Source organism: Quercus lobata, chromosome 11, assembly GCF_001633185.2.
Source record: "Quercus lobata isolate SW786 chromosome 11, ValleyOak3.0 Primary Assembly, whole genome shotgun sequence".
Lineage (NCBI taxonomy): Eukaryota > Viridiplantae > Streptophyta > Magnoliopsida > Fagales > Fagaceae > Quercus > Quercus lobata.
The window spans coordinates 3825095-3840654 of record NC_044914.1 but is presented as its reverse complement, the minus strand read 5'-3'; the positions used below and the strand labels follow the sequence as shown (position 1 = coordinate 3840654).

Sequence of the window (15560 nt, the reverse complement as noted above, 5' to 3'; positions counted from 1 at the left end):
GAAGAATGGGAGATTTGCACGTGGTGCTCTTTATATATTGTGTAATACTTAAGGTGGACAAGGAAGAGGAAGAGGAAGAAGAGGAAGAAGAAGTGGAAGAGGGCGAGGAGGAAGAAGAAGAGGATGATGATATTTACAAACATGGGTTGAGAGTTTCCATTTTGTCAGTCCATAAATATTCCGAGGATGACTGGATACCCTTGCTTGAAAGTGTGTTAGTGTAAGATTATTTTATTTTGAATACATGCATTAGGAGGAGTTTATCTTATTTGCAGCTAAGAAAAACATTACATTTTGTCACTTATTTGTATGCTCCATGAAGGATCTTATACATCAAAGAAGAAGAAACTGAAGTCATCAAATGAGCAGTGGCTTTGAAGGTATTCTTTATTTGCGCTCATTAAATTGACGACATAGTCAAATATTAACGTCATTTTAAAAAAAAGATTAGTGGTAAATACTTTAGCTTGTGAATAATTTGGATATGCATTATTACTATAGTGTACATTTTTTTGTTATTTGTAGTTGCTTTCACCTAACAAATCTATTTTCTTGCATGTTTTCGAACATACTAATCTATTTTTTGTATAACTTTCTCTAATAATGTTTTTTTTGCCAACAGGGATGAGACTAGATTTGTTTATGCTTTGCAAGTGTGATACGAAGGCAAAGCTTATGATGTTTGTGATTTTGGGTTTTATTATTATTATTTTTATTCTTCTTATCGTTTAACTTAAAAGTATTAAATGGTGCGTTACTCTAAATTAGTTTTTCTATTATAGTCTCTATACTTTGTTTATACGAGCAAAATGTGTATTTTTCAGTGGCTAATGAGAGAATCCATCACTTTTCTCACATCCAAACTCCATTGTTGAGATCATCAGCTTCATGCTATTCCCATTTTAACACAATTTTCCATATCTGCTTGGCATGGTATTGGATTGATCTGTCACTGCTATGCTTATATGACCCAGCTGTATTCAAGATTGACATTCTTGTCCATCTCTAAGCCAACGTCAGTCACATACATTAGGCATAACCGCATAAATAACATAAAACCAAATTAGAATGATTTATTAAAAAGTGCCTACAGAAGAATAGACAAATGAAGCATCGCGAGCATAGAAAAAATTATACAAATGTTTATTGCATTTCTAATATTATAAGAAGCAACGTGCTCATGCAACTTTGTATTGATGATTCTTTGTATTTTTCTAAGTCTAAAAGAAATTTACTAAACTTTAAGGATATATATTATAATGATTATCATATTAAAACCAATAATGAAGGTAGTATTTCTTTACATTACTTCAATGGTTTTGGACCAGAATCTCATATTAGAAAAATTGCATATTTTCTTTTTTACTACAATGAGAACAATTGAAACAAATGTTAAAATGCACTAGAAGTGTTTGGACCCATAGGTTTTTATATTGCCAGGAAAATATGCTCATGCAACCCTATCCAATTTTCTCAAATTTTTATTTCTCTTTTACATTTTCCATTTTTTTTACAATGAAGAGAAGTTGTGAAATTTCTGGCTAATAACCCACCAGCCTAGAAATCAGTATTATAATATTGTGCGGTTAGAACAATGTGACAGTTTCAGTACCAAAACAACGAAACAAAGTAGATTTTAATCTAAACTTTTTAAGCATAACGTAAAACATTGACAAAGAAACAGTAGAGGTCGATCCATTGGAATACAATCAAAGGATCTCCATAAGCCATATTTATCTTAACCATACCGAACATCCACTTGAGCAAGGGTCAGTTTTATGTAGAACCAGTTTAACAATTGCATCAACAATTGAGCCACTGAATTTCTTAATATAACAAATATCTATTACATAAAGCACAACTATTAATATAGGTAAAAATTAATAAGTAGAAAAAGATAAAATATCTTACTAAAGAGGCTCTTATGACTCATAGATACAGCCTCTTCTCATTCAAAATATAGGTTCCAAGTTCAAATCACCATTGTAATTGCTGTACTATTTGCCCACTTCAAGTAGAGCAACAAAAAGAGGGAGACCTTTGCTCTATATAATACTTTATTCTCTTCCCAGCCAAGTTATAATTTTTGAGGTGATCAATTCAATCCGTTTAATCACATATTCTTGAGTGGTCAAGAAAATTTCTTGTTTTGGTTCCCCATGGCGAAAAATCCTGGTTCCATCCATGGTTTTTTATTTTTATTTTTTTTATTCGATACACCAGAAATGTATGATAGCTGTAGTCATACAAAATGTGAAAAAAAAAAAGAAAAAAGGCGAGCCCTCCATCCCTATAAACATACGATTATTATGCTCTCTCCAAGGAGTAAGGACCACCCATATAAGAGGAATGGCACTCCAAACATCTGCCATTTGAAACCGACCAAATCCAACAAGGCCAAAACACTCTGGGGCAAACCACAAACCATAGACCACAAAGTCATAGGCGATGGGACAATGTAATAATAGATGGTCAACAGTCTCACCGCTCCTCTTACACATATAACACCAATCCAATACCCACACCCTCTGCCTAAGCAAATTATCCATAGTTAAAATCCTCCCATGAGCCGTAGTCCAGCACAATCATCCATCCAAACTTGCAAAAAATCCCGTTGCAATTTTTCCAAGCATTGAGCAACATTAACAGGTTGAGGGAATAGAGATAGATAGTAATTAGGTAAGCAAGCTAGAGAGTGTACTCTTAATCAAAGTGCGACGCCCTCCTTTGAAATATAAATTTTCTTCAAATTACGAAGAACCAGCCTTAACCGGTTAGCCAACACTTTTGGCAAAATCTTATAAACGCTCCCAACCAAACTGATTGGGCAAAAATCTGTAACATTAGAAGCCCCAGCACATTTAGGAATAAGAGATAAAAAGGTTGCATTAAAGCTCCTTTCAAATGTGCCATGACTGGAAATAATGAAGCACTCACATCACGTCTTCTTTTACAATATCCCAATATGCCTGGAAAAATGCCAATAATGATGATCGATGATCCATGGAAAATTTGCAATGCAAACAAAAACCACTTCTATGCACAAAGTAAAACCAAATACTTGGTATTATTTACTGCATAATATGTTTCTTTGAACTGTTACTCCCAGTATTATTCCTTCACATTATGAAAATACTAAAGAACCAAAAGAGAATGAAAGGCCAGTCTTCACCATGCTAAGGCCTTCTCTATCGCTCACTTCTACCACAATTTGACAGCTTCTATGTATCAAGATACAAGTGCAAGTGCAAAACCTTCACTGGTTTAAGTTCCAACAATGTTGCAGATATAGTAAATGACGGGTGGTTTAGTTTTAACTACCGTATATTAAACGATAGGTTGTTTAGTTTTAATTAGTTAGGTAATCTGTTAGTTTTTCTGATATAGTCTGCTTCTTGTATAAGAGAAAAATGCTGTATTAGTCAGAAGCTAATGCAAAAATCCATCACTTTTCTCATATCCAAACTCCATTGTTGAGGTCCTCTGCTTCATGTCATTCCAATTTTAACAATGTTATGTGCTTGGCATATTCTTGGATTGATCTGTCACCACTAAATTTGTATGAACCCACTGTATTCAAGATCAACATTCTTGTCCATCTCTAAGCAAAAGTTCTGTCAAATATAGTAGGCACAAATTATTATAAAACAAATTAGAATGATTAATTAAAAGGCCCCTACAGAAGTAAGGGCATATAAAGCTTCAAGTATAGAAATCTTATACAAATCTTTGTTGCATTTATAATATTATCCGGAGCAATGTGGAATAACTAGCATTAATTTTTAGTGAATATTTCACAATTGTATCATATGAAACAAATTTAGTTGAATATGCTTGATGGATGAGTCACTAGAGAATTTGACCAGCATGGAAGCCTGAAAATTCTGGAGATGGAAGCAAATACATATCGAAAAGAGCCCAGTGAAAGTTACATAGGCACAATACAGGTATGCAAGCATAAGATGCCTTTGTATCTATTCAGGTTCTCTGTTCTATTTACCAAAGGCCATTTTATCATTGAACAGTGCATATCCCAAAATCAGAAAAGGAACCTTTTAGGACTAAGGGATAGATTTCAGATTAATGTAAGGAAAAGCAAAAATTACATAAATTCCCTATCTGATGATGTCAGATTGCCTCTTCTCTCCCACCTTTCTCTCTTCTTCATGCCTTCAATCTGCTTCTTATTCCAAATCTGAGGAAGAAAAGAAACCAACCAATTTCCTATCTATGTTTGGGAAATAAGCAAATACCCAAACCCGTTACTTCTCCATTAGTTTAATGGAATCTTTTGATTCATAGAATATTCTATTGTAAACAGTCTGTAATACTCTCAACTAAAAAATAAAACTGAACCCAACCCAAGAAATAAAATATGACTGGGGTAAATTAAACCCAACATGAAATCAGCCACTCGTGTGAGCAATAATTAGCTACTGCATGACCTAACTGAAACAAATCGTAGACAAATCAAGGGCCTGACCTATAATCAACCAAGCACTGTAAATAAGTGCTGGCTAAATTTGGGTTTTGTTATAAATTTATTAAACTTATTCAACACTCTATTTACATTTGTCTGCCTCCCTCTCCTTATTGCTCTCACATTGGCTAAGTTTGGGCATTTTGATTTTGTTGAGTAGAAGAGAGGTGATGTAGAAAAGCCAACAGAGACTTTCCTAGAGCAGAAAAACTGCTAGAAATTAGTGTGCAAGAAATTTAAGAAATAGAAAAGTACTAGTAGAAATCATTGGTGACAATGATGAAATTGAGTGAAATTTGGTGACGTGAAGGGAAACGATGCTGGGATAATAAATTGCTGCAATTGACCACGATTGAAGCCACTTTTAAAGGCAAATATAGAAAAACTAATATGAATGTCTGTTGCATTTATAATATTATCAGAAGCATTGTGAATGGCTAGCATTAATTTTCAGTGAATATTCCACAATTTTATCATATGAAACAATTTTAGTTGAATATGCTTGATGGATGAGTCACATGAGAATTTGAAAAGCAAGGATGCCCTGAAAATTTTGGAGATGGAAGCAAATACATATCCAAATGAATCCAGTGAAAGTTACATAGACACAAGACATACATACAAGCATAAATGCCTTTGTATGCTATTCAGGTTCTCTGTTGTATTTACCAGCTGACATTTTATCATTGAATAGAGCATATCCCAAAATCAGAATAAGAATATTTCTGGACTAATAGTAATGTAAGCAATATCATCATTGTAAAAATGCACATATTCAGATTCATGTAAGGAAAAGCAAAAATAACACAAACTCTAGTCTTTTTACATGAGAGTGATGCCCCAATTTGATTGATTGATTGTGTGATGTGTGTGGGTGTGTGATGAGTCCCACATCGGGTAATTACTGGGTTGAGCTGGGCTTTATTAACAACTACAAGGAGCTTCAATTGTGACTAGTCCTTTTGAGGTATAGCGTAGATGTGGCTAGTGCTTTTCCTTGGGTCGTTACATATGGTATTAGAGCCGGCCCGGTAACCCCGTGTAGGATCAGAGACACTACCCCACAAAATGGGCCCTAACGAGGACGTTAGGGATTTAAGTGGGGGAGATTGTGATGCCCCAATTTGATTGATTGATTGTGTGATGTGTGTGGGTGTGTGATGAGTCCCACATCGGGTAATTACTGGGTTGAGCTGGACTTTATTAACAACTACAAGGAGCTTCAATTGTGACTAGTCCTTTTGAAGTATAGCGCAGATGTGGCTAGCGCTTTTCCTTGGGTCGTTACAATGAGTGTATCACACAATGAATAAAAGGAAAAGTAAGCCAGTTGCTATTTAATAATTCAACTACAAGCTTTATGTCGGACAATATTGTAAGCATAAGGAACACCATTTACGATCATCAAATGTGTAACAACACTAGTTTCAATGATTTAACAACAAAAGAAGTTAGGTCATCACAACATTATGCATAAACCTTAGGAAGAGCATCTCAATTTTCTAATAAGCTCACATGCATGGATTGATTGATCCCTCGGTATGTTGGGATGTTGGGGGGGGGGGGGGGGGCGCAGAGGAAATCAAAGCTTGGGTTATTATATAGAATAGGAATTCCTATAATTTTGCATGGTTGGCTAACAAGAATATAAAGTTGAACTTTCGTGATCAAGTTTCTATGAATGAACTTCTACAACATCTGAACTCTGAAAAAGACTGCTAGTATGTTCTAATGGCCTAAATAAAATGCATTACCTCAGACTCATCCCAAGTGTTTTTAACATGGTAGTGGTCATATTCTCTAAAACCATTCTGATTTGCATTCGAGGGAGGGAGAGAGAGAGAGAGTCAAACCAACGCAAAAAAATTTGAAAGCACAAATATGTGCAATCCTATGCCAAAATACTTCCTGAAACTGAAGTCTGTTGTTTGGACAAATATCCTGCAACAGATGTACAATTAAATAAACAGGTGAGATCAATTCATTTCAATACAATTAAAATAATGCCGGGATCACCATAACCCATAGTTATCATAAATGTACTGAGCATCAACTTGAGCAATGGTCAGTTTTCTGTAGAACCAGCTTAACAACTGCATCACCAATTGAGCCACTGACTTCCTTAATACAAAGATATCTATTAATATTACTATTACATAAACCATAATTATTAATATAGGTTAGAATTAAAAAGTATAAAAATATAACATATCTTACTAAATCAGCTCTTATGACTTAGAGATACAGTCTCTTCTCATTCAAACTATAGGTTCCAAGTTCAAATCACCATGATAATTGCTGCATGCAATTTGCCCACTTCAAGTAGAGCATACAGAAAGAGGATACCTTTGCTCTATATGGTTTATTCTCTTCCCAGCCAAGTTATAATTTTTGAGATGGTCAATTCAATCCAGTTCAACAACCGGTTTATATAGTTGAATAGCTGGTTTTTCTCTATATCTGGCTATATAAAAATATCAAACTACAGAAACTAGTCAGTTCATACTTCAGCCGTTCAGCAGGTTCAAATGTCAGCATAGTACATTCTTGATAACTTTGCTTTAAGCTCATCCCAAAATCAATTTCAGGCCTCAAATTTGATAGGAATTCAACTATGCTAAATAAAGCATAGTCAGCTAAAATTTTAGACAAGCAGGTTGTATTCTGGCTCATTGAACTCAAATTTATCAAGAACATGAACCTAGAGCTAAAGCACCCAGACCATCAGTAAATAACCTATTTCAGGATCACAGTTCACTGTAACTCCAACATCAATGATAAACTTCCGAATCCTTTTCACTTGCACACATAGAAAATACTTTTTCCAACAATTTTATTCCAGTTTCCTTTCTGCTGCACTCATTTCTTTCGTCTTCTTATAGTCGTAAACAATTGCCAAGATATTCAAGAGTTGCCCTTTAATTCATGGAGCTGCGCACAAGTAATAAATTCATTTTATAGTTCATAAATAAAAGTGACTTCTAGGGTTAGTGAGGAAAAAAAAGAATAAGACTGAACTAAAAAACAAGGGGGTGGGGGAAGGAAAATTGATGGTAGTGACAAACCAGTAACAATGCTTCAAAGTTCAAACTGGCTTTAAAAGTTGGCAAGTCTCAAGTTAATTACAAGCCTTTATAAGCACACATTATTTCAGACAGTACATTATATATATACACACACACACACACACACATACACACACATTAATTGAATCTATGAAAATAAGTTAACAAGAACATGAACGTTAAGCTAAAGCAGTGGATTGAGCATGTCAATACTTTCTTCTTATTTGTCCAGAACTCCTAACTCATCCGTAATTTTCCTAAGATTTCATCTAGAGGTGGCCAATGGAATTCAAAATAACCTATATTTCCTGAATTTTTCTTACATTCATCTGATGCTGAAATTTTTCACTTCTTTAATTTTCTTGCATTTTCTCAGCTACCAAAGAAATCTTAAAATCACTAAGAGTAGCATTAAATGTGAAATAAAACAATGCCTTTTTAAGTTTTTCTTTCCCCACATTTGACACCATTAGAAACAAAACTTTTACAGTCAAAGAGAGAAATATATTTCGTGGGCTTGGCAAGCTAAAATTTTCTGTCCGAACAGCTTGAACTGAAAACAACGAAAAAAATAAAGATTGAAATCTACACAAGAGAAGCCCCCTCTACCACCATCAAGAACCCTCAGAGAGATTTCACTATTAAACAAGTATTTCTAATCTTGAATCCATTAAAGTTTCAAATGAAAGATGCAAAGAACAATGAGCATTCCCCTTAAAACTACTGCTTCTGGACAATTAAGAGAGAGTAAAAATGGAAGCATCCCAGTCAAATGCAATTTGACAAGTTTGAGAGGTCCTTGGGAACTTCATTATCCCCTCACAAAAACGACACTTAAGCTCTGAGCCTAGATCACTTTCAACAGTGATTTTCATTGACTTTAAGACTTTTGCTTCCTTTAGGATTTGTTCAACAAGTTCCATGTCATGCCCTGAAAATCCTTTATAATGACAAGTTGTAAGGTGTGATGACAAACACTCAGGATCTTCTAGTGGTTTCTTTAAGGTATAGTCATGTCTAGAACGACCTAAGCTATACTGGTGTTTTAATTCAAAGGCAAGTGTTTGTAGCTTTGGAGACTGACTGAGCAATAGTCGTACAGCATTCCACGGATACCATTTATCCATTTATCCATAAAACTTCAAGGAAGACAGATTATGAAACATGGGAACATCATCATGATTAGAAGAATGTTTGATGATGAACTGCAAGACAACATGTCAATCACAATTTCACAAAGTCAAAGCACAATCACGAGCATATTATTGAGTATTTAGCAATTTAAACAATGATAGAGAGTTAGAGCAAGAAAAATGTAACGTGCCCATTACCTTTGCTGTATATATCCACAATTCCATTGATCTAATGTTACAGAGTTGTCCCATAAAGTTCCACATTCATGCTGGATAAAAACTTTGAAGTTTAAGGACTGGTTTAAAGTTGGGGAAGCTTCCCAACACAATATCCTCAACCAAATAGCCTCGAAATTAAAATTTAAAGTACTCAAGAGCTAAGGTGTTTATGTACATTGAAGGAAAATATTGTTAGTAGGCATTGCAGCAAAATAAAGATAATTTTTTTATGGATTCTTTGATTTTTTGTACATTGAAGGACAATTGCTCGAACATATTTTATATAATCAACTATAAATGATTTACAAAATTTAAAAATTGTTGAGTTTCATTTTAATACATCACAAATGATTAAGTGAAAATAAATTATTAAACAATTGTTGCATATATTTTATTTTGTCTTCTTATTAATATTGAAATAGATGTAGTGATAAATTATTGAATTGCAGTGGTGTTTTTGATGTGCAATCCTTTTATATTGCTTTATTGAAAGCCCCTTCTGTTTCTTTCCCTTGGCAGAGCATTTGGTGTGTAAAGGTACCTAAAAGGGTATCTTTCTTTTTATGGACTGCTGCTAGGGGTGGGATTCTTACAATTGATAACCTTGTTAAGAAGAACTTGCCCCTTATTAATTGGTGTTGTCTTTGTAGGTGTGATGAGGAAATTGTGGATCACCTTTTGCTTAATTGTAAGTTTGCATCTGCTTTGTGGAGTGAGGTCCTCATTATGTTTGGGGTTCAGTGGGAGATGCCGGATACTATTGTCTCTCTTTGCTTCATTGTAAGTTTGCATCTGCTTTGTGGAGTGAGGTCCTCATTATGTTTGGGGTTCAGTGGGTGATGCCGGATACTATTGTTTCTCTTCTTTTTGCTTGGAGGAATTGGTTGGGAACTCACTCCTCAAAGGTTTGGAATATGGTACCAGCATGCCTTATGTGGTTAGTTTGGAAGGAATGCAATGCCCGAACTTTTGAGGACATTGAAAGACCCCTAGATATGTTGAAGAACTTGCTGGCTAGGACTTTGTTTGAGTGGTCTCATATTTGGGGTCTTACGCATTGTAGTTCCTTGTCTGATTTCCTTATCTCTATTAGACTTTCCTTTTGATTTGATTGTATTTGTTTCAAGGGCAGTGAGTTTACAATCATAAACACATTGTTCCTTTTCATTAATAAAACTCTTATTATCTATCAAAAAAAAAGTTTAGTTTCAAACCGGTTTGGAATCATCTTTTTCCAACCCATTGTGTGGCGATTAAAGAGATATCATATATAAATTTAGTCATGGGACTTTTTTAATGAGTCATGTGAGTTGTTTAAATAATAGTAAAAAGTCTTGTAATTTGCCACATAGTGAGTAGGAGGAAATAACTCCAATCTAAGAAGAAATTGTGATATATCTTTTTTGTATTTTATTCTTATTATTATTATTATTATTAAGAAAGGAGAGTGTCCAAAGCTTTTTGAATACAAGACTATTCTTTTGGGTGGTGAATTTAATCATTTAAAAGGCCAAATAAGTGAGATATTTAGCTTTTTTAAATGAGAGATTAAGTGACAGGATTTAGATATATCATCTGCTTTAATATCATCATAAACTATATTCTTTGTACATGAGTGTATCACACAGTGAATAAAAGGAAAAGTAAGCTAGTTGCTATCTAATGATTCAACTACAAGCTTTATGCTGACATTTTTTTAAGCACAACGAACACCATTTATGAATAAACTTCGATTTAAATCTATGAAAATAAGTTAACAAGAACATGAACCTTAAGCTAAAGCAGTGGATGAAGCATGCAGGTTTAATTTCTTCTTGTCTTTCAATCACTCTTATCTCATCTGTAATTTTCCTAAGAAATCATCTAGAGGGGGCCAATGGAATTCAACATAACCCATATTTCCTGAATTTTTTGTACTTTCTCATCTGATGCTGAAACTTTTCACTTCTTTTATTTTCTCGCATTTTCTCAGCTACCACAGAAAGCCTAAAATCACCAAGAGTAGTATTAAATGTGAAACAAAACAATGCCTTATCTAAAAATTTTCCACACTTGACACCATAAGAAACAAAACTTTTGCACTCAAAGAGAAGATGCCGTGGGCTTGGGAAGCTAAATTTTTCTCTCCAAATTGCTCAAACGGAAAACAACTAAAGAAGTAAAGATTAAAACCTACAGAAAAGAACCCCTTCTACCACCATCAAGAACACTTGGAGCAAAATTGAGCCCCCATGACTCACTTCAGCATTAACATAGTTTAGAACAATAGTTTGAATGGAGCATCCGTGTTATATAAGATGTTACTGGAAATAGCAAGCACTATATATATTGTATGCAATGTTTTCCAAAAGAAAATACAAGAGAACTTCACATTTAAACAAATAATTATAATTTTTTTTTTGATAAGTTAAAAGAGAGAGAACTTCACAATTAAACAAATAATTCTAATCTGTTTTTATTATTATTATTATTATTATTATTATTATTATTATTTTGTGATAAGTAAAAAGAGATTCAAACAAATATTTCTAATCTTGAATTTATTAAAGTTTCAAATGAAGGATGCAAAGAACAATGGGCATTCCCATAACACTACTGCTTCTAGACAATTAAGAGAGAGCTAGAGAGAGTAAAGATGGATGTACCTTTAGTCAAATGCAATTTGACAAGTTTGAGATGTCCTTGGGAACTTCATTATCTCCTCGTGAATACGAAGCTTCTCCTTTGAGTCTAGATCACTGTTGAAAGTGATTTTCATTGTCTTTAATACTTTTGATTCCTTGAGGATTTGTTCAACAAGTTCCATGACATGCCCTGAAAATCCTTTATAATGACAAGTTGTAAGGTGTGATGACAGACATTCAGGAACATCTAATGGCTTCTTCAAGGGAAAGTCAACTGAAAAACTACGAATGCAACACCGGTAATTCAATTCAAAGGTGAGTGTTTGTAGCTTTGGAGCTCGACAAAGCAATAGTTTTACTGCATTCCACGGAGACCACATAGCCCACAAGTCACCATAAAACTTCAAGGAAGACAAATTATGAAACATGGGAACGTCATAATGATTATTAGACGACGAGTGTTCGAGAATGTACTGCAGGACAACACAACAAAAGTCATAACACACTCACTAATAGAGAGTTAGAGCATGAAACAAAAAATAACAATTACCTCTGCTGTTCCTATCCACAATTCCATGGATCTAATGTTACAGAGTAGTCCCATGAAGCTTGTCAATTTCCACATCCAGTCTAGATGATAACAATTACGAACATCAAGGACTGATTTAAACAAGTTGGGGAGATTTTCAGAAACAACATCACTGTCCAAATCGCCTTTGAAGTTAAAGTACTCGAGAGCCGGGGTGTTTATGTGGAGTTTGAATGACCAGTGTAAAAAAGAGCAATCCAAAACTAATATTTTCAGCGTAGGTACGAATACAAGGATATTGAACTTCTTGTCTGTTTCCTTGTCCAAAAAATCCAAATCAGAGTCACCAACTTTGATCCTCAAATCTTGGAGCAGCGGGCAGGTGGCGAGTAGTGTGGAGAGAGAGTTGTGGTTCGCATAGTAAACGTGTGAAATTCGTAGAATCTTGAGACTTGGGAACATTGAAGAAGAGGAAGAAGCAGAATCAGGAGGATTGAGAAGAAAGTGGCCCCTCAATTTCAAAACCACTAATGTTGTACAGAAGAAGACACTACCGGGCAACTCCTTAGTTTGATTATGAAGGTCGAGAACAAGGTCGAGCTCTTGCACGCCACACAGGATGGCGGCTTGGACACATTTGTCAACGAAGGATCGACGAGGACAATCGATGCGCAGCTTGCAAAGGGTGGAGGGGTTTCTGGGCAATAAAATATCATCCAAGGTCGAAGTTCTGATACTATAAAGTGTGGGCTTGTCCAAGTGAAGACCAGGGACGAGAGTCCAGAGAGCCCTCCACCTGCTCGACAAAATGCTTGTGAGAATGGCCTGTTTGGTTGGGAGAAAATAGAGGATATGGGCGAGCATACAGTCTGGTAGACTGCTGATAATGTCAGAGTGCTCCTCCTCTTCCGTTTCTCTCCTCTGCTTCTTCATGCTTTCAATCTCTCTGATTTTCAGCGTGTGCGTTTCGTTTTTCTCTCCTCTGCTTCTTCATACGCTTTCTAGTTTCTAAGGTTTTAGGTTGATCTTTTTTTCCATTTAACTTTATTATTAGAAGAATTTTGTTATTTGACAAGCTGCGAAAGAAAATGGAAAACTAGAGCCTTTTGAGTTTTAAAATCTCGAGTTCAATAGCAAATCGAGTTTTAAAAATTCAAGTTCCAGACTTCTGATTTAGTGATGTGGATAAATATTCCACGTGGAACTCGAGTCTCTAAGACTCAAGTTCTAGTGGGTACCAACCTTGCAAGAAGACGAAGAGAAAGAGATCCACGGAGAAGAGGAAAAGAAGAAGAAGAAGAAGACCTAAACAAAACTATTTGTAACCTCTCAAATCTCATTCAATTTCATCTCTCTTCCATAACTTTTTCTTTCAAATCATTCACATCTTTATGAGTCCAGATCTAAACAAAATGCGTATAAAGCTAGGGGCATAACTGGGAAAAAATTGCCAAACAGTCTATACCTTAGAAAAAATTAAGCGCGTGGCACGTGTTCAAAGTTATTTAGTAAGTTAGATTGTTTTTGAAAGTCGAGTTTGGCAAACTCGACTTTGGGCTGGTAAACAGACACTATAGTGGCGTTTTTTTAGTGGCTATAGCAGCGTTTATAAAAAACGCCACTATAGGGAACCTATAGTGGCGTTTTTGACAAACGCCACTAAAAAAAACGCCACTATTGTGTCTGTATTCCAGCCCAAAGTCGAGTTTACCAAACTCGACTTTCAAAAACAGTCTAACTAACTAAATAACTTTGAACACGTGCTGTCCGGCTAAAATTTTTCAGAATTTTCACTGTTTGGCAAATTTTGCCGCATAACAGTAAGAAAACTGGCCACCCTCTGTTGTTAAACCCACAACCATAACCCATCAACTTCCCATCACCGGAGATCACATTTGTCGTTGTCGTCCATCACGAATCCCTTATTCCAACTCCAACAACCACAACGAACCCAGGTTCGCTGGGCTGGAGGCGTCAACTAGCCCCAACGACTACTTCGTGGGTCTCGTGACATTGTTCCGTCATTGCCTGACTGCAATTCCATCGTGGTTCTAGTCGGCTTCCACTGGCAACCCACAGACACCCTTTTTAGCCACCAACCGTAGCTTTGACCACCATGCCTCCATCGGATTTTCTTTCATGGTTACCAATATGCTCTTCTGGGTTTCCTTCTTTCTTCTGAGTTTTCTTCTTTTTCTGGGTTAGTAGTTTTTTGTTCTGTGTATTTTGAAATCGAGTGTAAAAGACTTGGGATCTATGTGACAAAAACCTATCCAAGTCAGCAAGTAGAAAGCAAGTTTTTGAAACTCGACTTTTATATGGAACTTGAGTTTCTAAAACTCGAGATGCTAGTTTCCAAACACCTTTTATACCCGTGCTAACTTACTATATTTTATTCTTTGACTGTGCTAGTCTGCAAATATCCTCATTTTAGGTTTGTTTTATTTTGTGTTTAAAAAAAAAAAAATTAGTTTTATTTTTTTTTAAATATGTGTGTATATATATATTGAATTCCAATTAATATAGACTTCTTTATATATTAGTATACCATTCAAAGAAAAATATTCCTTTTCTAAATTGATTTTGTTCGATTTTAGTTTATGTTTTTAATTGGTTTTCTTTTTCTAATAATCAATTTTGTATATTGATGCTCTAAGGATATGTTTTGCAATTTTATTAGGCTATAGAGACGGAAAATTCCAAGGAAAATTTAGAAAATAATATATTTTCAATATTAATTTTCTAAATTGATGGTATTCTAAAGTTTTTTTAAGAATCTAATATTTTTTTGAATAATGCTAGAGATACAAATTATTTTACAAAAAAAATTTACAAACTGTTGATGTTGTGAGTGATTATTGATAAATAAAAAAGTGATGTTAATGATGGATCTATATGAAAACCAGTAAGAAGTTGGTAACAACGTCAGTTTGTAAAAATATTGTAAAACAGTTTGTATACGTAACATTACTTATATTTTTTAAAACATGGTTTAAGAAAAATTCTAGATTCCTATCTGTGTTATCTCCATCCTGAAAATGTGATAGGAAAAATCTTTAGTATTGAGGTTGAGGGAAGATGGGAACAAATTTTGGTTGTTTTGCTCGGCCCCCTTCAAATATATTTACTAAAATGTCATTGTTATCAATGTAACATTAGGAGATTTGCATATTTACTTCATTTTAATTGAATTTTTAATATTTTGAGACTTTATTTTATTGTTTTTGTGGGTACCTAAGGCATGCTTGGCAACGTCCTAGGCATGCTTGCAACGTCCTCGGCCGTCCTCGGCATGCCTTGCAACGTCCTAGGCATGCTTTGCAACGTCCTAGGCATGCTTGACAACGTCCTTGGCCGATCTAGGCATGCTTTGCAACGTCCTAGGCGTCCCACATCGAAGGAAAACCCCCCCACTTTCTACCTTATAAGCTGTGAAGCAAAGGGAGTAGTGTACCACCAAGTATCTCTGTGATCACAAGAGACTTGGTGGTACACTACTCCCTTTGCTTC

At 35.0% G+C, this 15560-nt stretch overlaps 1 protein-coding gene across 8 annotated transcripts; it reads right to left on the bottom strand.

Annotated features, from left to right (window-relative positions):
- Positions 1–3427: 3427 nt before the first annotated feature.
- Positions 3428–13398, bottom strand: LOC115967749 (putative FBD-associated F-box protein At3g50710). Of its 8 annotated transcripts, none has more exons than XR_004086531.1 (4): positions 12072–13398; positions 11543–11994; positions 8877–9055; positions 6885–7411 (listed from the first exon to the last, which is right to left on the bottom strand). XR_004086531.1 is itself a non-coding variant. In XM_031086882.1 (3 exons), exons 1-2 carry the CDS (start codon positions 12981–12983, stop codon positions 11545–11547), a joined length of 1362 nt encoding a protein of 453 aa, XP_030942742.1. In that variant the 5' UTR covers positions 12984–13398; the 3' UTR covers positions 3428–3614; positions 11543–11544. The 8 variants fall into 8 exon arrangements, 5 of the variants coding, with proteins under 5 accessions (XP_030942742.1, XP_030942740.1, XP_030942739.1 ...); XR_004086532.1 differs by having other exon boundaries at positions 8877–8947; XR_004086533.1 differs by lacking the exon at positions 6885–7411 and adding an exon at positions 8677–8750.
- Between the last annotated feature and the right edge of the window lie 2162 nt (positions 13399–15560).

Excerpts from the sequence above, each read along its gene's own strand:
- LOC115967749 (XM_031086882.1), bottom strand. The coding sequence starts at position 12,983 with ATGAAGAAGCAGAGGAGAGAAACGGAAGAGGAGGAGCACTCTGACATT. Across the intron at positions 11,995-12,071 it reads TGTGGATAGGAACAGCAGAG|TACATTCTCGAACACTCGTC; the intron begins GTAATTGTTATT and ends GTTGTCCTGCAG.